The 22475-nt window shown below is 39.1% G+C and overlaps 2 protein-coding genes across 4 annotated transcripts; one reads left to right on the top strand and one right to left on the bottom strand.

The window, feature by feature from the left end:
* Positions 1-1367: 1367 nt before the first annotated feature.
* cab39l1 (calcium binding protein 39, like 1) lies at positions 1368-8897 on the bottom strand. 2 transcript variants are annotated; one of them, XM_078289109.1, is made up of 9 exons: positions 8580-8897; positions 7857-8019; positions 7586-7750; positions 7295-7413; positions 6284-6452; positions 6136-6195; positions 5980-6045; positions 5653-5796; positions 1368-5178 (listed from the first exon to the last, which is right to left on the bottom strand). In XM_078289109.1, exons 2-9 carry the CDS (start codon positions 7971-7973, stop codon positions 4987-4989), a joined length of 1032 nt encoding a protein of 343 aa, XP_078145235.1. In that variant the 5' UTR covers positions 7974-8019; positions 8580-8897; the 3' UTR covers positions 1368-4986. The 2 variants fall into 2 exon arrangements, with proteins under 2 accessions (XP_078145235.1, XP_071780006.1); XM_071923905.2 differs by having other exon boundaries at positions 7857-8003.
* A 3766-nt stretch (positions 8898-12663) lies between these two features.
* On the top strand, positions 12664-21708 carry phf6 (PHD finger protein 6). Of its 2 annotated transcripts, none has more exons than XM_078289174.1 (11): positions 12664-12767; positions 15262-15423; positions 15801-15902; positions 17569-17702; positions 17811-17857; positions 19078-19238; positions 19357-19500; positions 19620-19724; positions 19850-19983; positions 20586-20712; positions 20890-21708. In XM_078289174.1, exons 2-10 carry the CDS (start codon positions 15292-15294, stop codon positions 20710-20712), a joined length of 1086 nt encoding a protein of 361 aa, XP_078145300.1. In that variant the 5' UTR covers positions 12664-12767; positions 15262-15291; the 3' UTR covers positions 20890-21708. The 2 variants fall into 2 exon arrangements, with proteins under 2 accessions (XP_078145300.1, XP_071780027.1); XM_071923926.2 differs by having other exon boundaries at positions 20876-21708.
* Positions 21709-22475: the final 767 nt, after the last annotated feature.

The raw sequence follows: 22475 nt of genomic DNA, 5'->3' as shown, positions 1-22475 counted from the left end.
AGTTAAATCAATAACACTGTGTCTGAGTGAAACTGGAGAAACAGATCAATCAGATGGCCACTGGGTGGAGACATTGTTTGTACCTCACTTCTCTTGAACTTTGATGAACCTTACAGGAGGTAAGTATTTCTCTGGAGGGGTGAGCAGTCTGAGAAGGAAAACATCTTCTCCAGATCTCGGCCGTCAGACCAGACAGGACGTCTACAGATTCACACTGAAGTGGCTGCAGCAGAGAGAGGAGGCAGCAGTGAAGAGGACAAACAGAGAGGATTCAAGGGAGAAGATTTGGGCTGAGTTGGGAACATTCAGGTGATTTCAGTTCATCCTCAGAGCAAGATCAAAAAGGACGCAGGTGAGAGACCAGTAGATGCATCTGGAATGACGAGGAAAACCGTGTCCTTGTGGAAGTATTAAGTCCTCAGGAGTGAGTTAATTGCAGGCCAGAGCCGGGCAGCAGTGCAGCTTCACAGACCTTCTAGCCTGAGTGATGTGTTTGCTGGAGTGGGAAAACACAAGGAGGATATGTAGGCCAAAGGCATGATGGAGGAGATGACAGGAGGGAGACCAAAAAAGCAACAGAGCAAACACATCGAGCTAAGAACCAGAACTCAGTTTACAATCTAGGTTTCTCAGTCTTAAGGTTCTCACGGACAGAAGGTTTGTGCTTTCAACCAAATACCAGCCAAAGTTAAGTTCTATAAAAGCCACCTTGATGTTAAAATCAGCGAATAAATCTGTAATTCAAAAACAAAACTTAACTTCTCATTACTAAGATTATGCATGGTATAGATTATGTTGAAATGATTCTGTTATGAAATAAGGATAAGGTCAATGAACAATTGTATAAATTAATTTTATAAATGAGGCACCAGGTTACTGGATAATATCCTCTACTCAATCTATTGCTCTCTCCTTGACTCCTTTTCTATTTCTTTTCCCACACACTTTGCTCTAACATGATTATTTAGTCACAGGAATATTGTAAAGGATCTCAGACCCTTTGCTCTCCTGTTTTTTTGGTTGCTTGTAATTTTGATAATCTGTGAATTTATAAGCTCTTATATAATATCTTATATAAGCTCTTACTCTTCTACTCTTTCACTCATTGTAAGCTGTAAAATCTAAACATTACAACCAGCTGAAGACTGAGCCACAGAGTTAAGAAAATGCCTTATAGTCAAAACACAAGGCAAAACGAATTTAGTAGACACAAATGCAGTTACAGTTTCCGATCTCCTTTTTTCATACACATTTCAGAAACCTATCATAAGGAAATACTTGAACTCTGATGTGCTTCAAACACGCTCTCCATTTGTAGCTGAGTTCACTTATCTAACATAATCTTAATTGATGGAGCCACAAAAAAATATTTTGCCATAAAGTTTTATTTTCATGAATGCTTTCACACTTTTGTCCTTTAAAATAAAGCTATGTACACTTACAATTCTCTCCCATGGTAAATAAAGAAAATATCCAGAGTATGAAGGTTGGGGGGGGGTTGGGGGGAAGAAGGCAATAGAGTGAAAAAGTAAAGCACAACAAACATTTAAATTTCAAATAGGAATTAAATCACCAAATATATAGTCTGGATCTTACATTAAGGAATTTGTGTTGATGTCTAAACAAAATTGCCAGTGAATTATATTATACTCACGTAACCAGAGGTAGGGTTTTAGAAACATGAAATGTTTTCTTTGTACAACCAATACAAGATGCCAATAGTTCCCTCTGGCGGATCAGCTGTACTGTATATACAGTTCATCCTTGCCAAAGTGCACATCATGATTGGACTTGTATTTCAAGAAAGTTTGTATGGATGTCTAACCATTAACACATTTCACATGGAATTATTTCTTAAAACAACCCTGGTGGTAATTAAGTTATACAACAATTTGGGATATTAAAGTGTCACCAAGAACAGCATAAATTAGTAACTTCAACATGTCAATCCCAAAGAACCAGCCTAATAACTAGCGGACTAATAAGCCAGCTAATGGGTATGAGTGTTAAGTCCAATGCATTACTATTATGTTTGAAAATTGTGTATTTCACATTTGTTTGATAAAATTACATAATCTTTACTAAATTTCACAGCTCCAGGGATGTTTAGAGAAACATCAGAGACGCCCCTACAAACTTTCTCTCAGAAGCTGGGTGTCATGACAACGCACCGTGTGCAGGACTGCACCGGTCTATTTATGCATTATGTACCACATCCACAGCAGATTTCCCAAACAATTTTATGGACCCAGAAAGGCCTGATATTGACCCTGTGATTATTTGGTGCTGTGCACATCGATTTAAAAATGCCAATTAACTACAACTGAAAACCTAACCTGAGTGTAGTCTAGCGATCTCTCTATTCACACTTTCACACACACTCACATTTGTAGCATAATTCATTTGGCTATAAACCTACACTCTGTTGGATGTGGGTCAGACAAACTACTGCTACATTTGGGACTTGAAATGCATATTTGTTTCCCTTTCATATTGACTTTGGTTTAAAAAACAAATTAAGAGGTCTGGAATTTTACATGATCATTACGATCCATTAAATTTCTTTAAGTAAGGCAACATTCATTATACGGTACCATATTGCAATTCATTATGAATTAACATTTGTGTGGCACCACCCAATAAAACATTTAGTTTTAAAAGTCTAGTTTTCCATTGCGAAAACCAGGTCGCAGTCCCTGTTCAAGTTAGAACATATATATCAAGTTTAGGCATGCATACAAACCACTGTTCTGTATCCAAAATGTCAAATAAAATATCTTGTCAAGGAAGGAAAGAAAGATAACACAGCATTTACAAACTCAAATCCCATGAGGTATATACTAGAAGACTGTGCGAACAGACAACATATTTCTTGAAATCTAAATAATAGCCTATGCAATTTTAGTGACAGTGACGATTAAGGCAATTATTTCAACAGAATCCTTTGAAGTTGTTTAACAGAGAGGTGACCCATGTGAGGAACTCAGTAAATTCAGTGCGCATCATCCAAAACAGACTCGTGCTTGTTTTAACAGTGCATGTTGTTATTTTGAGTGTGGTGACACTTGACAAGAGCATACTAATGCATCATAAGCATATTATAGCGTACTCTAAATAAGATTATAATCACATCAGAAAACATGATACAGAATGCAATATGACATTTTGAATTATGTGTATGTGGCTTAGCATTTGCCACCCTCTTGATTTTTTGCACAATTATTTCAAATTGTATGACAGGAGATTTTGTTTGCATGAAATCAGGGTGATCAAATTTTTGGAATTTAACTGAATTGAAAAAAGAGACAAAAGAAATTTGTTTCAACTATTATCTATATTGTTTTAACTCAAAAACAAAGATCTTCAATACGTCTTCTTTGTCTTTGATGGTGTAGGATGTACTCTGCCTCATAATTCAAGCCCATTATAGTATGGTTGGCATGTGTCAAATGAAAAATAAATCACCCTTCTACCACAATATCTTAAGATACAGATGGTTGGGTTTCTCTTGCTTCAACTCCCCACTGAAATCCATAGTGAAATTATCCAGGAAAAAAGTAACCCCTAAGGGCAGATAGCATATCATAATAGTCTCTTTGACATGCCAAGTTAATTAAAATGACAACACATTATGTCATGTTCTGATATGAATGTAACACCTATAACATGCTTATGATGCACTGTAATGCCTTATCAGCAACACTTCAAGTAAACTGCAATATTATTATCTCTTCTGTTTAGCAGTGCTTATGCTGTAAAGGAGCAAAGCCTAAGATGGAATACATCAAGCAGTTTATAAACCCATGAATGCTTCAATCTGATGAAATTGAAATTGAAATTTGTTTTCTGTTGAATTTCTGTCCTACAGTCTGTTGCCGGGTGGCATCATTCATCCCATTGGTCACATTTTTTTAAAGAAGAAATAACTGCTATTCATAGTGAATATTCATACTCCACTTGTTTTTTTAAATAGTTTTAAAAAAGTTAAATCATTGTTTAAAAATAAAGTCATTGTTATCTATACTCAGTATCTGGGGATGAAATGGAGTGTTCCCATTGAGATCAATTGGTATATCCTGACTGCCCATGTTAGCAATGAACTGATGTCTGCCTGAAACCCTGCAGCATTATCTGATGCCTCGTTTCTATTTCAGTCGCGTAAGCCTTGCTGACCACAGCCTAACTAAAACCCCAGCGCAATAAATTGATTCCTCTATGGTTTTGATTTTCTCTTCCTGTGCCAGCTAATGCATTAGCAAGTACAGCAGGATGACCTCCGACCCCTGTAACCTTACACACGCACCAAAGGTCTACCAACCACCTATTAATCACCAAAGATTACCATGCGCTGACCTGGCTAATATAATCCAGAAGTCATATTTCTAAAGATCACTTAAGTCCCAGAAGAACAGAATAGCTTACAATAAGGCAATAAACCAATACTATGGAATTAGTTAGACTAAGCGATGTATTAGAAAGAAGAATTAAGTTTCAAAATGTTAACCATAAAGTTACATTAGCAAAATAATATATTTATTTCTTCCTCAATTTTTTGAATCTCTAAAATATTGACATCTTTCTGAAAAAGGCTTTCAAGAACACCTCAGAGCTTGTGTTGGCTGTGGATGGGGCAACGCTTCTGTCATTGTAAGGTCTTTGCCAGCGACAACATATGAGGAAATTGCTTATCTAAGGGTAACAGTTAAAGGTCCAACATTACAAGCTCTGACTAGATGCGTTTCATTATCACTAAAGAAGCACTATGGTTTAAATAACAGTTCTTGGCCCACTCACAGTTTGCCTGATGGAAATCACCTCCACATCCACACTAAGGAAAAAAAAGTGAAGGAAGTAATTTTTACTTTATATTGGATCCTAAAGAAGCACGTCTCTTACACTCTCACTTCGCCTTCTCCGAGTGTGCTATAGCTCCAACCGCCACCTCTAAAACTAACACCACCTGCCAGAGCGGTCGTCCCCGTGCCCTTACGCCTCCTCCGGTGCCGTGGGCCTCTTCAGGTCCCGGATCTGCTTAATCAGATAGTTCTTCTCATCACAGAACTGCTCATCCTCGGATCTGTCTGTCTGAAAGTGGCTCAGGAACTCCACTAACTTGGTCTGGTTCTTCAGCAGTATGTCCAGCACGGGCTGAGTCTTGTTGGGGTTTGCAACGAATACCTGCGAGAGCAGAGAGGGATGTATGGAACATACAATTTAACAGTTTCACCCCAAAACGAGATATCCACCATTTGAAAAAATATAACTGCTAGCACAAATATACAACAAATGAAGGGTTTCATTCCAAAATGCTATATCCATTTTGAAAAAAGTTTGCTAGCTGAAATTCATCAGACAATATTTGAAAAATGATTCTGCCCTCAAAAATGATATTTTATAAGCAAATATCTTAAGATGACTCCTAATTCTAACCCATAATGTGCTCAACTTTCATCAGACGGTATTGTATAGATTTAAAACCTACTGAATGATGAACTCCATTTAATGATTTTCTCCCCAAAAAAAGATATGTAGCATTTTGCAATAAAACTTCACTGTACTCTAAATCGTTGGAATGATGACATGTAGTATACCCCATAAGGCCAGGAAAAGTTTTTGCAATTTCTTATAATGTCCCATCACAGTAATACACACCTTGAAGACATGGAATGCTTCAAACTGGATGTTGCGGCTGTTATCTCTCAGCAGGTTCATCATCAGCTTTAAGTTCTCTGCCCGACTGATGTACTTGGTCATGACAGTGAAGTTGTGTCTATCCAGGAGAAGTTCCCCAAGGAGCTGAAAAATAGTTAAGCAATTGAATGAATAGCACTTTGATTGATTCAATGTACAGTCAGTTAAATCAAGTGAAGTCAGTTACCCTTGATGAATCATTAGCACAAATAAATGTTTGAAAGGGATTTTGATAATAGTTTCAAATAGCTGTTAAAGTTTTGGATTTGATAGTTTTGGTGATAGTACCTTCAAAGACTGTCGCTTGGTGACATAGTTGTCCGAATGCAGGAGCTTCTCGTATTCTGTAAACACCTGATAGAAAAAAAAAAAAAGTTTCCAAATGTGTATGTTAAGTATAACATGAGCATTTTTTCTCTTCAAAATCCACACTAGAAGACTCACCCTGTCATAATTGGTCTCCAGGAAATCTGCACACATAATCTTGTGTCTTGTGAGAAGATCCTGATAAGGCACAAACAGAGACCAGGATGTTAGATTAGATTTGTTAGTATAAAGATAATGTAATCAGAAAGCAAATTTAGCGGTGTACCTTGAATGAGGCAAAAGCATCTGAGGCAATGTCAAAGGTTGACAGCTCCACGTAACGGAAAAAGCAGTAGAACTCTTCAGAGAAGAGCACCGTCCGTGCCAACGGCTCGTGACGCAGGCACTCCCTCAGCATCATTCCACAGTTCAGGGCCACCTCTGCACTCTCATATCTGTACAGGTTTATACATGTTAGGTCTTCCAGTTAAGTAATGTACATTACCAATCATAAAATATAAATTCTAGATGCAACACAAATGAAAGATGCAAAGCACAAAATCTATGTCACTTGCAGGAAAAATCCGCCCTAAAACACTTACAAAAAAAACTGCCACTGGTGATGCACCTTGCATTTATGGACCTATTTTGTTGTATGGTGATGTATTGTTGTTATTCTCATAGATAACTGGCCAAATGTAGACAGCATGCATTACGTCGAAAATGTAAACGTAAACATCAGATTTTGCAGTCAGCTCCTCAGAATCAGAGCAATGGTTTCTTTCTAAATTCGACATGTTGCACCAATATTCAACAATCATACAAGGAGAAATCCATCATAGAAGTGGCAGAGAGACACCAATGTCTCCACTGACAGTAGCCTCAATAGACCATAATGCAATGCAGCCATAAGACATGTTTTGAGTAAGTGGCGTGACTCGCACTTTTCCTCAACTGTGTTACTCTCGCTCCGCTATCACTCCCTCCACCTGCACATATAAACCACAGCTGAATGCAACAAGTTCATGCCTGTTCTCTGGGAGTTGTCAAAAGACATTCTAGGAAATGCAGAAAATCACGAGGCAGGTTAAGGGAAAGCGGGCCCACAAAAAAAAGCAAACTACAACACTTTATCATAAAATAACTTATGGAATGTGTTGCTCATAAATTGATATGTAACAGTGTAAAAGTATCCGAGGGTGGAATTTCCCTTTAATACATCTAGCTGAACAGTCCAGGCACACATATCTGGCACATCAAACACTAAACTCCTGTAGCCTGGAAAGGTGGAACTTACCCTTTCAGAAGCATGAAGAGGATCTGTGGGTGTGAAGAGATGTATTCTACCGTGGGTGTGCGAGTACCAATCTGACGTCGCACAATATTGCTGAACAAATGGACCACATCCTTCTTCCCCTGTGAAAGTCACTGCAATGAATAGCTGACTGGGTGCTAACATGCAAAGACATTTTTGCTTTGGGCTTAGCTATCCCAATCAGGCATTCACACCCACTGGCCCTTCAGTGTCTGCACAAAGAAATCAATACACACATAAAAGTCATGACAGAAAGAAGTACATTTCCCCCACCTCAAAATCAATCCTCTGCAGATTTGCAATGAGAGCAATGAGGAGGTTGGTGTTGTACAGCTCTTGTGCAAGCTGAGCCACTGCCTCAGTTTGAGGCTCCTTGTCACCTGTTCCACACAGCACTTCTTTCAGAGAAGCCAGGTTTTTTGACACCTCCTCTGCAACCTTAATAATAGAAAAATCATCAATGACTGGGACCATCAGTTAAGAGTAAGAGCCCACTTTCAACCAGAGAGCCAGAGACAAAAATGCACATAACACCATTGCTGACCTTATCACACTTTTTGCTCTCTGTAGCATCCAGCTTTTCCATGTATGCCACATTCTCTTTCAAACTCTTCACTATTTCAGCTGGACTCTTCTGAGACTTCCCAAAAGGAAAAGGCATGATGGAGGCAAAGTAATCCAAGCCTGATCTCTGATGAAGTAAGACACTGTTTCAAAAGGAGAGAAGAGCCAACTGCAATGTGTAATTAAAACATTTAACTTCCTGTACCTCTAAGAGACAGGAAATGGCTGAAAAGCTCACCTGAAGAGAGCAAGGCTTCAGCTTACTATGTTACTTGAGTGAAATCGACACTGGTTGAAAGGAATTTATAAAGTCAGTGTGTTAAAACCTATAAACAACTCACATAGCTAACGTTGCTACATGGCCTGCCACAGACAAACAGGTAACATTAGAGCTAAAATAACCAAGTAACACTTGAATAATGTGCTTGCATTATTGATTCCACTAGGTGATGTTAACGTTAGCACAGAAGACTAAAAACTAACGTTAAGTTGTTAACCAAAACAAGGATGTCACGGTAACAAACACTAAGAACAAGAAGTTACAGCAACATTCATCAGCAAAGTTCAGCATGCTAGCTTGTGAGCTGGCTGTAGAAACAAGCAAACTAACGTTTACGTTTCTGTTAAGTAAGAAGATAGCGAACAGTATAGGAAAACACACAAATTGTCGAAATATTATTCAATTCAGGCTGACAAGACTCACCAAGTGACCACTAGTTTTGAACTTGAAGGAGGCTCGGTGGCTAAAGGTTAGCTAGCTAATGTCAGCTAGCAAGTAGTTACCAGTAACTTACTCCACAATACTGAGAAATGCCTCTATCTGGGATCTCTAACGTTAGCTATCTAACGTGTGCTAAATGTAGCTACAAACCGCTCAAACGGACGACCTTGATAGCCATGATATTTCATGTAAATCTCTTTACTCGTGACCGTCCGTCACCTAACTTGCTAGCTGGCTAAGTTGTAGAGAGTGTTGCTGGGCTGGCCTGTCTGACAACTTCATTTCCCTGTTCTGCTGAAGCTCCTGTTCTCTCCTCATCCAAGGGACATTGGGCGGGTATGTTTTGTTTGCGACGTTTGTACAAAATGACTGACACTTTTTTCAGCCAATCACTTTGCCCAAATTAAAATGTGGCAACGCCCTCTCGTTGCATTATAGGTGCGCATATTCAGCACTCAGCATATCTCGTGTGGGAGGAGCAGGACGGGAGATTACAGTAAGTGATGATGTCGAAGGCTCCGCTCACCGGTGTACCTCAGACACATAATCGTGCGCACCTAACCTCTGGGAAAAAAGTTGATCCGTATCGTGTCCATTTAAAGCTGCATCACTGTAAGTTTTGGAATGCAGTTTTTACTCACGAAGACTAATGAAACACTGAAACAACGAAATTACTCCATAATGTACCTCCCCCAACAATTGCATTTCCCACAAGACAAGCCTTAATGATATTTTTTCATTGTTTCAAAGCAAAAATGGTGTTATAAAAATATTGCTCTTATAACATACCCCATCCTACCTTAAAAGTTATACTTCCATTTGGGATATTTACACGTTTACTTTTACTTTACTCATGAAATAGCAAAAATTATCCAAAATTCTTAAAAAGTTTACTGTTTACTGAGCTATGGTCTACGCTGCCTTACAAAGCCAAAGTGCATTGATTGTATGATGAGTGAAAAGGACTTCAGTGTTTCATTTGTGCCCAAAAAAACTATTGTTGGTGCAGAAGTGGACTGTATATGTTTTAAAGGCTATTATGGGAATACTTTTGTTGATATGAAACCCAAATTGTAGTTAGAACCTTGACCTTTAAGACCAAAAAAGTAGTTACTGTTGTTTGTTTTTGGAGGGCAGTGTAGGTATGGACTTCCTTCCAAGTTGTGGGGTATCTGTTTAGTGTTTGCAAGCACCGGGCATTGCAGTGGTGACTTTTTGTGGCTGACTTGACATCAGATACTGGAGCTCCCATTGTACCACAGCTATGGGTAAACATGGACATTTCCAAGGCAGCAGACATTCTTCCAAGTTGTATGGTATAGGTTTTGTAATTGAGTCTGTCTTTGTTTATTTTTTGGTATCGGCCTATGTCAGTTTATGTACAGGGGTAGACAAAAATAACAGAAACAGTAATATATGAATACAAGTACCTACTAAGAAATAGGACACAGTTTCAGTCCTCCTTGGATTGCCATGCAAGCCCTGAACTGTGTATTATGGGATATCGGACCTTTCTTTAACAAAAAAGCCACTTTCATAGATGAAGGAGGCGGAAATCTACTTTACTCTGTGCTCCACAATTTTCCATAAAGGTTCAATGATGTTTAGATCTGGTGATTGATGACAAAAAAGGCAGGGTCATTGCCTTAATATTCAACTCTAATCTTAATCTTAATCTTAATCCCAATGTTTATATTACATTTGCATTGCTTGTGTCCTTTTATAACTGTGAATAACTCTTGCCAAGTAAATATTTTCCCATCATCATTTTATTTAGCCATACTTTACTCTCATTTTTTCAATGAATTCTGTGATTTTATCTCCAACCTAGTAACTTGAGCCACTAACATTGATTTTAACAGTCATTTCAACATTTCAACACTTCTTATTCTCTTAGCAAGGCTTTCTCAGCACTTATTGATAGCTTTGGTTTTAGTCAATTTGTTCATGAACTCACCCATCGCAGCGGTAACACCCTCGATCTGGTCCTGGCCTGTGGCATTGCTGTCTCTGCATTAGTCTCTTCCTACATATTACCATTATCTGACCATTACCTTATTAAATTAAAATTTTCTATGAATGACTTCATGGATTTTTTCACTTGTAAGATCGCTCTAATTAGAGATGCGGCTAGTATCGCCTACTTTCCAATTAGGGTGCTGTCTCCACTCTGAAAGCTCACTTGATGTTTCTCAGGCTGTTTGCATATCCTTGCGGTTCAGATTAGTTTCCTTATTCGACACTCTTTCCAAGTTAGTACCGGCCTCATAACCCACGACCTGCATTTTTGAAGAGAACTTTTTCCACTGCTTAATATTATAAATTTGTCACTTTCCTCCCCTTTTTTCAAAAATACTCGAAAGGATTGTAGCCAACAAACTTATACCGATTAACAATTTATGTGAACTATTTAAATCAGGTTTTAGATCTTTTCATTCTACTCAAACCGCACAAAATTGGTCAATGATCTCCTGCTTGCTATTGATTCTGATTCAACAGAGCTATAAACTACTTGACCTGAGCACAGCTTTCGATACGGTTTTAGATTGTCTTGACAATTACATTGGTATTCGAGGCTTTATGGTTTTGGTCCTGTCTATTAGAAAGAACGCATTGCGCCCTCCACAACAATATGACCTCAGAATATTGTAATGGTGACTTTGGTGTACCACGAGGCTCAGTTCTGTAAATCTGGCATTTATTTTCATTGCTATGCCGACGACACTCAACTCTACAATCCCAATAAACCGAATGGCCGCTCCTAATTCCTAAACTTAGAGGCGTGCTCATCCGAAGCAACGATGGAGGTCCCCAAACTTCCTGCTCCAACAAAACAAGATGTAGGTTATTGGACCAGACACAGTCTATTCAAGGATACTAAGATAAATTTTGACAATTGCGTGTCTTGCTATCAAAAATCTTGCCATTACATTAATTCCTATTCTCTGATTCAAATATATTTCTAAAATTGCATTTTCCCATCTTTGCAGTGTTTCTCTTCAACCTGGTGCTCATGAAACCACTCTTGAATTTGTTTATCAGTGTGTAAAGAGACAGTATCATCTTGGAATATGGGAACATCATTAGGGAACAGTGTTTGCACCATGGTGACCCGGTCCTGTAAAAGCAAGTTACCTGGACTCATAGCCCTTGGCCGATAAATAACCTTGCAGAGCTAATGACTCCCATGAGATGCCCATGCCATCTCAGATCCACCACCATGTTAAGCAGTTGGCAACAGACATTATGGGTTGAAGGCATGCATTGGCTTTATCCATAGTAAATCGATCAGGATGTGGGAAAAATAGTGAGAAATTACTCATCAGACATACTGCTTTTTTCCTTAGGTGCAGAGGTACTAGTTTGAAGTCTGTTCTAATGTTTGAGGTTGAAGTTTTGTGGTGTTTAGCAACTATTCAAGTGTCAGTTCATCCCTGTCAGTGGAGTCTTTGACTTGTAAACACTATCCACCTTTGCCAGTGCAGTTTGTCTGTAGTTGGCAAATATGTTGATTTTTAAGACTAATTAACCTCTTCCCGCATGAAATAATTTTAGCAGTTTTTGTGAATAATGCACCTGCAATTTGGTCACCTATACTATTTGGCCTTTGAACCTCTGTTAGTTTTGCTCAGAAATCTGACCTAAAAAAGTGGTATTTGTCAAACTTATTTTATAGCTGACTGCTTAAGAAGAGCTAATCAACATTCCACTTAATATGACTCGCCTGTAGGCTATAACTGCCTTTGTAATAGTGACATAGTTACTTCAAAATTAAAGTCATTTTCATGTGGTATTTCCGTTATTTTGTATACCCCTTGTAGGCCTTTATGGCTGTGAATATATGTTGCAAAAAGTACATTTTGGAAAAACAAAAACAAAACATACTGTACATTTCTGCAGACTCCTCCTCCTATATTCTTTTATTTTCACTGTGCTGTGGTACTTTGACATACTCAAAATAAAAAAACGTTGCAACATTATGTTCGTTAGTCAGGCTTTTATTTTGAAAGTCTTGACCGGAAGCTCTATTTTTTTGATTCGTGTTGGCTTGACACTGGTGGTGTGAAAAGCACGATCACTTTTCAGAAAGGACGGAAAGGAACACACTGACTCCCGGGAACATTTTTCCACCTATTCAACACTCCTTGCGTGATAAGATTAGTGTACCAGGTAAGATGTGAAATGTGTCTCTGCGGCTGGAAAATAACAACTGTCTTTTACGGCCTATTGTCGTTTTTAGGCCGTATTGCTGGCGTACAAGCGGTGCTCCTCTCTTTTCAGAGGGATACATCACGTATGGCGCTCTTTACTTCGAAAGGGGTAGCAAAGACCCGCGCCTGTCATTATAATTTCCCACAATTTAAAGGGAAATATTCGCAGTTATTCGGCGTCCTACCGAAACATGTCGGAGTATCATATTTTCCTACGATCGACCTTTTATTTCCCTGCATCAAAAGGCCTTGCGATTGATTTTGGGGCGTTGAGATGTTCATACTGCAAATTGTTTTCAGATATAGTTTGACGGAGAAACACACACCCCCTTTAATTCAAAACTTTGTAGGAGAAATTTGGGCACTTTTCATGTTTCCGCCTAGTCTGATCTCAAATCGGCAACGCCGTCGCCATGTAGTATGGGATTGTGACATGAGAACATTTCAGTAAACAGCTTAGGTAGAAATAGCCGATATATTCTGTTATTTACTTGGATAGTATTGTGTGTTTGCACGTTGGGCTCCGTTGCTTTTGCCGCCGCAGTGAAATCCTGGCCCTGCTGTCATGGCAGTAATGGCTATATCAAGGCGTCGCAGCAGACTGCTATTGTGATTTAAAACACCCACTTTCGTTTGTGGACTATTAAGGATTCACTACATCTATTTAATCCTAATATTGAATTTATCTCTGTTGCATCTTTAAATGCCTAAAAGCGCAGTCTGCGCTCATATCTCTGCAAATGACAGTACACCGATTTAAGAGGTTTGATCCACATCTACTCTAAAGAATATATAATTAATCTAATCAAACAGTGAAAGTAAGTGGTGAATTCTGCATGAATGTCAAACAAATTATGCATAATTAATGTCTAAAAGTTTTTATTCCAATGCAGTTGTTCTAATGCAAATTGAAATCAGCCCAGCCTATTTCAACTGTTAATCTGTACAGTATGTCCTGTAGGCCTGTGACTTGTCACAATAATGGGCCATACAGACTAAAATTGCAGTTTTTCCACAAGATGTAAGGTTTTTGGAGGTGGTGGCAAGTCGGGTCAGACAAGATATAGTGGAATATTGGAACAGATGTTTGCAAAACAAGAAATTATTGTATCATTTGAGGGAAACTACTTCTGGTGGGTTTGTCTGATGTTGTGGAAGATGCCCCACATAATTGTAGCCCCTGTGCATGGTAAACACTGGGTTGCACCTAGGTCAGTGGTCCTCAGATCCAGTCGTCGGGGTCCAGAGTGCTGCTGGGTTTCTGCTCTGCCAGGTAGATTTCATTCTGTCCCTCTAATCAGAGGCTGATTTACACCTGGGACAACAGGTGAAAGGAATTAACTACCTGTGAGAATAGAAAAGCAGCAGCACTCTGGACCCCGAGGACCACTGACCTGGACCCTCTGTCCACTAAAGCCAATGCTGTCTAGAGCTTCAACGCTGATATAAAAAACACGATTGACTCCCTCCCCAACCATAAGCGAGATCTTGTGAAACTCCAGTTCTGGCCAGCTATTTTAGTGTAGCTCTGTGGATTTTAGTATTCATTTTATGGAGCAGGCTATAGGACCCTATCCAGAACTCTGCTATACTAACTAGGATCTGAAGTTGGAAAAAGGTTGAGCTTCAGACCTGCAGCAAATCTATCAGTCCCATGTGTGATCCAGCAGAGGCTTTTCTGAGCAAGTCAGCTCTTTTAGGAGTGTTTTTAGGACACGGGCAATTCTTTTGTGACTTCCATTGCTCTATTTTGGAGTTACTTTAGTATTTGCATCAAAGTGTTGCTTCCAACTGTTTCTGGGAAACGGCTTCCGGTGGCTCGTTTCCAGGGATTTTCATCCATTATTTCACAACATTCACTTTTATTTGGGTGGACTTGAGAAACAAACTAGATTTCCCTGTTGGTGAACTAAGGAGCACAACATTTTACTCTTGAATAACAGAATTTGTATGGGATGTGGACAGTTGCGCACATAGCTACACATTTACAAAGATTTAACCTCAGATATTATTGGCTTGTTTGAATACATTAATAATCTAAACAACTCAGAACTACAGATTTGTTATCATTTTACCTTACTCACTACCAGTATGTTGGGCCATCATTTTCATCAAGATCATTTTACCTACTTTGCCCAAGACTTTGGGCATCATCCACCTATATATTCAAAAGTCCTATGGCTTCTGGCTTGTCTCAGATACAGTATATAATGTACATGAGCTGGACTTATAATTTGACCTATGCATCAACACCTAATCACTCTTGCTTTTCTCTAAGCTGTGTTGTTGACATGGCAGAACACATGGTGAGGCAGTGGCACTGGCTGAATACAGGGGATTATGTTTTTTTATGTAACTGCTCTGATAATATCTTTGAAAAGTGTCTACCAGCCAATCTGACACAAAGTTAACTTGTCACTCTCAATTTACCCATTTTTGTGGTTCATTTTCAGTAACGTGGGCACACAAAAGCGCGGTTGGCCATGTCGGGACAGAGGAAAGGAGCCGCAGCACGGCTGCCTAAATGTGCCTTCTGCAGAACCAACTGGGACAAGGAGTGTGGGCAGCTGCTGGTGTCGGACAACCAGAAGGTGGCAGCCCACCACAAGTGCATGGTGAGGAGAGTGCAGACTCCACAGCCACAGAAACACTGGCATGCCATTCAGGAAAACCTGTTTTCAATATAAAAATGCCACATGTAGCATTTTCTTATTCATATTTCACTGTGAAATTAGTTTGGATGACACCGTCTAATGCATGGCTAGTTATGCACTTTAATTCAGTTTGGGAGCTCTCCCTCCTCTAGACTGGAACATGACGCATCAGAAGTGGTAAGGGGAAATAAAAAAACATGCAGATACTGTTGATAGCAGCTCATAGGGAACTGTAGAGTGCTTCCTGCAGCAATCATTGCTATCATTGTTAGTAGTATATTAGAGAAAAAACTGCATGGGCTACCTTTTAACCACTTCATGTTTTCATTCCCATGTAGCTTTTCTCCTCTGCCCTGGTTACATCTCACTCAGACAGTGACAACATTGGAGGATTTTCCATTGAGGACGTGAAAAAGGAGATCAAAAGGGGGAATAAACTGGTGAGTTTCCACTGTCCTTTACTGTGAGCGCAGCAGGAGGTGCAGGCTGGTGGAGGAGTCGTCCTGTAAGGCCACTAGGCGGAGCTTCGACTCCGCGTTCTCCTGCTGTCAACAAGCCGTCTGAGAACAACAAATTACACGTGGCTGAAGTGTTTTTAAGTTTACAAAATTTGGTGCTCAAACATTTTTTTTTTCCTACTAGAATTGTATCATTTTGTGAGACACTTTTGGCGAAAAGCTGAATGACAGCGGGATTTCCTTTTGTGTTTATAACTGTCAGCGTCTAATGGCATAAAATGGATCACTTTTATTTATTGAGGAGACATTTTGCAGTGGATTTGATTTGGGATATTGAAGCAAAATTTATATCGACAGTTATTATATATGTCAGTTTATGCAGCCAAATTAAGTGTTGGAGGTGGATGTGTGCTTACTATACAGGTAGACTGTTGAAGGGGATACGGTGTGTTGCTCCAAATATGTCTGGTGGTGCAGGATGCTGTTGAAGCTGACAGTACCACCAATAACAACACCACACATGTTGTGCATGTCTGAAAAAATCGAGTAGATGCTTTATTTAATAGAAAATAATGCACATGCGTTTTTGCACGCTGACAATTTTCTTGTACACATGCTTCTTCTTCTGTTTTTGTTAAAGGGACAGCCAGTACTTCATGGGCCCAATAGCACATTCTGTTTGTATAAGTATCTATAAAGTGAATATATCTGACAAGGTTTATAGTTTTTATTTATTTATTTTTTCCACTGGTCTACATGACATAACACTGTGCATATGTATGGCCTCCTGTAGACATGTTAATGTGAATACAATGCACATTTGCCCACCATGTATATTGCTGTAAATTAATATCTGCTCCTCAGTTTCACACAGTTATATTTATATTTACACTTTCGAAATAGTTCCACTGTGTACATATTGATATTTTTATGTTTAACAATGTATGCCTGTATTTATACATGATATAGCAATATAGCAAATATGTTTGTTTATAGATACTTATATTCATGTATTTTATATTTATTTGCTTATATCTACTTATACCTACATATACAACAAATGTTTCATATTTAGTAATCCATATTTAACTAAGCAATTGAGACTGTTGGTTACCAGGTACCAACTGTAAGTAAATCTGTAAATATTCGTAACCCATTCCTTTCCCATACTTCACACTTTTACAGTCTCTTTACAGCAGCCTGTGTTTGCATAACCTCACAACAGTTTGTCTTCTAATTTATTGCTTTTATTGTTTCCTTAATTCATTTTTTCCCTGCTATTTTCATTGCTTATTTGTATATTCTAGTTCTGTGCTTCTATTCTGTTTCCTTCTCCCTTCTGACTCCTATTTCTTTTGCTACTGCAGCGATCTAATTTCCCCACAGGCATCAATAAAGTTTCATCTCATCTTATTTGCATACAGCCTTTCAGAGCCAGTTAAGGACTGTTCTGCTTCTCCCACATGTTCTATCTTTCAGGGCCCTGTGATCTTTTGTAGAGAAAGTAATATTTATATCTATGTTTCAAATTTTTATTTTGCATCCCATGACCCGCTGACAACTGTTTTGACTGAGCTGAGGAGCAGCATGAATAATTGTAGAGCTGTTTCTTCTCTGACAGCCGCAGCTGTGTTTCCTTCCCTCTCAGATGTGTTCTTCATGTCACCGGCCTGGTGCTACGATCGGCTGTGATGTGAAGACGTGCCGGAGGACGTATCACTACTACTGCGCTCTGAAGGACCGGGCCCAGATCAAAGAGAATCCTTCACAAGGGATTTACCTGTAAGTCACTTTGCCTGTGGGCCCTTTTGCAAGTTAATCTAAAGTAAATTAAGACACTGTTCATCTGACTTACTTTAAAACATTTATTTGTTTTGCTCCTGAACGTAGTGTGTACTGTCGCAAACACCGGGACGCCTCTCAGGATGATATTCAAGGTAAAGTACACTTTAACATCTGTTATACCACTATACAGACTCTGGATCAGTTGGACTGAATGTCTGTTTTCCTCTTCATTCACAACATAAATACAAGCAAAGTTTAGACCCCATGAAATAAAAAACAACTCAACAGTTGTTAAGAAACAACTCAACAGTTGTTAAGAAATGTATCCTTATGCTTATACTTGTACCATAAGACTCAAGATGATGATGATACAGCACCCAAACCCAAAAGACCCAAAATTATGCTAACTAGAAATTTTATCAAAAAATCAATGCATCTTTTTCTCCAGTAGTCCTGTAAAACATAATGTGAAGAAATGAATGAGTCATTCTGTACTTGTGTTATGTATTCATTCATTTATTTACAGTGAAATGATTAATACAGCTCCTCAAGCTTGTAAAAGATTTTGATAAAGAGAGTAAAGAAAAAGATGATTAGTCTTTTGGGGATCAATAGTTTCACAAAAAACATGTCATCACTGCTTTTTTTTTTTTGCATTGCCACAGAGTTCTCACTTATTTCATGGCATCTTTAACAGATTGAAAGTACATTTAATGTTACATGCTATATTTTTCCATTAATATATTATATAAATATAAATTGGCTCTAATGTCTTAATTCTAATCCTACCAAAAAACATGCCGTTACCACTAGCACTCCCAATCATTAGCTTTACATTATTATGATATATGCTGATAAAAAGCAGCTCTCGTAGGCTACAAAGTACACAGCTGATTATTATATTCACTATTTGACACTATTTTGACAAATTAATTGGCTACTGACATAATAAACCAAAATTTCTCCAACACTATGTTTCTGGTTTACGGTAACAAGGCTGCTCCTTTTTGTTTTCGTTTTTTTTCCCCCTTGTCTTTCATGGCTTCAGTAATTGGTTGTGTTTTTAAAACAAAAAATATCCTTCAAGACAACACCCGGCTGTGTCCGTCCTGCATTATATTCTCTGGCATCAGTTTGAAACTGAAAATGAGGGTACGAATTGACCAGAATGAGGTAACGATATGCATCTTGTGCGCTCTAATGAATCAAAACGACGGCATGGGGTCTATCCCATGCGCACGCAATACCATCTAATGCTCTTGGTATAATAAATCTTGGCCTCAATATATGTTTTGTCCTCCTGCGTTCTTCCATTAGCTTTTGATTAACAGTAAAAGCTCTGTCTTAAGCATGATGGTTGGTTTGTTATCAGATGAAGAGGCAGGCGTGGCCAATGATTCAGACTCCTCGCCTCCACAAAGTAGGGGCCGGGGAAGGTTTGAGAAGGGGAGAGCCAAGGTTGGATCTCGTGGCCAATCAGAAGACACCCGCTCCACCTCCTCACAGGGTGCCGACGAGGAGAGCTCATCCCACGTAAGGCAACACGCCTGTTCACCAACACACTCTGAAATTGACTTGCATTGTTGGTCTGTTTGTGCTGTATGTGGCCTCTGATGGAAGTTTTGTTCTGGTTTGTTGCTGTGTGTTGCAGCGGGACAGGTCGCCTCTCAGAGCCAGTCCAGGAGACGGCGGGCAGCGCTGTGGCTTTTGCCATGCTGGTGAGGAGGAGAATGAAACGAGGGGCATGCTCCATGCCGATAACTCAAAAAAGGTTGCTGCACACTACAAGTGCATGGTAAGATAGTATCCAGATCCCACGTTGTTATGCTGTTTTGTTGGAGCTTCTGTCTGTGCAACATATTGGAAAGCACAGTGCCAACACTGGAGCTTTATGTTGTCCCTGAACCCTTACAGCTGTTTTCGTCGGGGACGGTCCAGCTGACCACCACTTCACGGGCTGAATTTGGGAACTTTGACGTCAAAACAGTCATCCAGGAAATCAAGAGGGGGAAAAGAATGGTGCGAAGATTTGTCCTCAAATAAACTTGATCATTCAGAAATTCTTAAAAAAATATTTTTTTTGAATGATGAGTGTTTGAAATGTAGGCATTGCCAAAGAAATTGTTGGCTTTGTTGTTTTTCAGAAATGTACGCTCTGTACTCAGTTGGGTGCGACCATTGGATGTGAAATCAAGGCCTGTGTGAAGACCTACCACTATCACTGTGGCCTGCAGGACAAAGCCAAGTATATCGAAAACATGGCGCGTGGCATCTACAAGTGAGCTCAACTTCTACTACTCAATTTAGATTTTTAGTTGGAAAGTGAATGTCTCAGGTGGTACAATATTACAGAGTATAGTGCATTATAGTATAGTATATATAATTCATATAATGTGCAGAAATTTTTCACGTTTTACACTATATTATTGCCACACTCAGTCATTTGCACTCTGGTTTTACATGAGATCATCAAATAAGGTTGTAAAGGTTGTTCAGGTGACAGGACTTGGCACATAACAGTAAACAGTTGTGTCATAGTTGTGTGTCATGGCAGATGCACAAATTCACCTCTTGACTCTGATAAGCTATTAATTTTAACATAATTATGTATGCATTATAAAATCAAAATATGATGGTGCTTTTTAGGTTGCCTGGAGGAACTAACTAGAAATAATTTGGTGTTGAATCTGTAATCTTTTACATCAGTTATTCGAGACTTACTTCATACCACAATTATGAGATTATTATATGGAGTAACTCTCTACACCTTTTTAAAATTGAACCACATTAACCTTTGAAATTGATCCATGGTTTGCATTAGAGCTGTGCAGAATAACTGATAATGTCTTAATTATGAGCCCCGCTGTGTTTTGTTTTCAGGCTGTACTGCAAGAACCACAGTGGCAATGAGGAGAGGGATGAGGAAGACGAGGAACGAGAGAATCGCAGCAGAGAGCGGGCAGCGATCGACCACAGAGGGACACCGTCGCAACTCAATGGCAACTAGGTAGGATATTGACAAACCTTATTTAGCGTATATGGTTATTGTGAATAATTAATGTTGATACAACTTAGAAATTGTCCACATTAAGTGTCAAACATGAGGATTCAATGTTATACTACAGCAGAAAATGGAGTTAAAACATTTCCTGTCATTTGGCTGATGCCAGTCTTCTTTTTGCAGTTTGCCGCGATGGATGTGGAAAAAAAAGAAGAGTTCAAAGATGGCGGAGAGATATTTTTTTATACCGAATCATAGCCTGCTCACGAAGTCATGGTCTACAAGCTCCCGCAGTTTCTTCACACGTTTCTTCCAGTCGACGGACACACCGGGCCGAAGCGCGCCGGTTGTCGTCTTCATTGAACTTTTCTTTGAGTTAACTGGACGAGCTTTTCACAGACCGGTGGCACTCTGCAGAGAGCGGAGGATTGCTGCAGGATAATGAAAAAGCCATGGCTAATCTTTCCCAGGCGTCAGATGAGGGCTCAATTTGGAGTACATGTAATGTTGCCATGGAACAGGATCTGAACGGACTGATCTTTTGATTGTCACTCGCTGCCCATGCCCCCCACAGTTTACATGAACCACACTTGCCCAAAACAGAAACATTCTTCCTCTTCCTTAGCTTCTAAAGGACTCACTTTTAAGAGGGGTCTATTTGTTACTAGTCTCTCGATGAAGTTGTGCAGTTTGATTACTTTGTTTCTGTCTTAAGAAATCTCTTTTCCATGTTAGCCTTTCTTTCTTGATATGTAATATTTTGCTACTGTATTATCACCATGAGTAATTTTGAATATCTGGATTTCAGACGGTCACAATTAAAGTTTTTGCCAGCATGCACTTGGATTTTCCCACTGTTAAAGGTGGCATTTTTTTATTTGGCTGCTAAAGGGCAATGTAGAGCTCTTTAGAAGAGTTGGCTTGACTTTGTTTGTTGTACTGTTCCTTGTATCTCTACAAATGTATCCACGAATGATTGGAAATAGAAAAGATTTTATTTTACACATCTGCTGCGTGAATTGAGTCTTTACTTCTGAAAGTGTGGACAAACTTGTGCAAAGTCAGAAAGTATTCCTCATATGGTTGGTAGCAGGGTGTTTTGGAGGTTTCGGGGTGAGAGTTTGGAGGGTGAGGAATGTCACACGAGCTGCACGTTCCCATCCAGACTGGAGCCTCTTATGCTCCGATCTGGAGCGTTCATATTCTGCAGCTGTAGTGTTTTATATTAAAATGTGTACTGTTAAAGGTTTATGCAGTTTTATTTTACAGTGTAATTGATTTAAACAAGCAGTCATTAGGTCCATACAGAATTATTGTTTTACAGTCATTTTTAACAGTTTTAGCAGCACACCACAGCTTAAGGTGCTGCTCACAGGAGTAAACTCTCAAACTCAAATATAAAAATCTGGGCGCAACACCATTTAGATGCAACTATTTGCAATGCATGAGGATGCAGTGCAATGATGCAGCCTGAGGAAGGTCACAGACTGAAATGTTGCTGTTAAATTGTATTGAAATAGTGTGCGCCCAGATTTTTTATGTTATTGTTTTACAGTAATGCCATAATATGTTTGCGGCAAGTCTATTAATGTTATAAATCATAACTTGCACAATTATAATAAAGCCTAAACTGAACAAGTAAGATTTCGAGGCAGTATAAATGGGCAGTATTGCTTTCATTGGCAAATTGTCCTTCAAATTGTTGTCCCTATGTCTTGGAAATATCAACAATTTCCCTGATATTTAATGGTAAAAGTACTTGTTGGTGA

Source organism: Centroberyx gerrardi, chromosome 16 (genome assembly GCF_048128805.1).
Source record: "Centroberyx gerrardi isolate f3 chromosome 16, fCenGer3.hap1.cur.20231027, whole genome shotgun sequence".
Taxonomy (NCBI): domain Eukaryota; kingdom Metazoa; phylum Chordata; class Actinopteri; order Beryciformes; family Berycidae; genus Centroberyx; species Centroberyx gerrardi.
The sequence above is the reverse complement of the archived record's forward strand: the minus strand, read 5'-3'. Positions and strand labels throughout refer to the sequence as shown.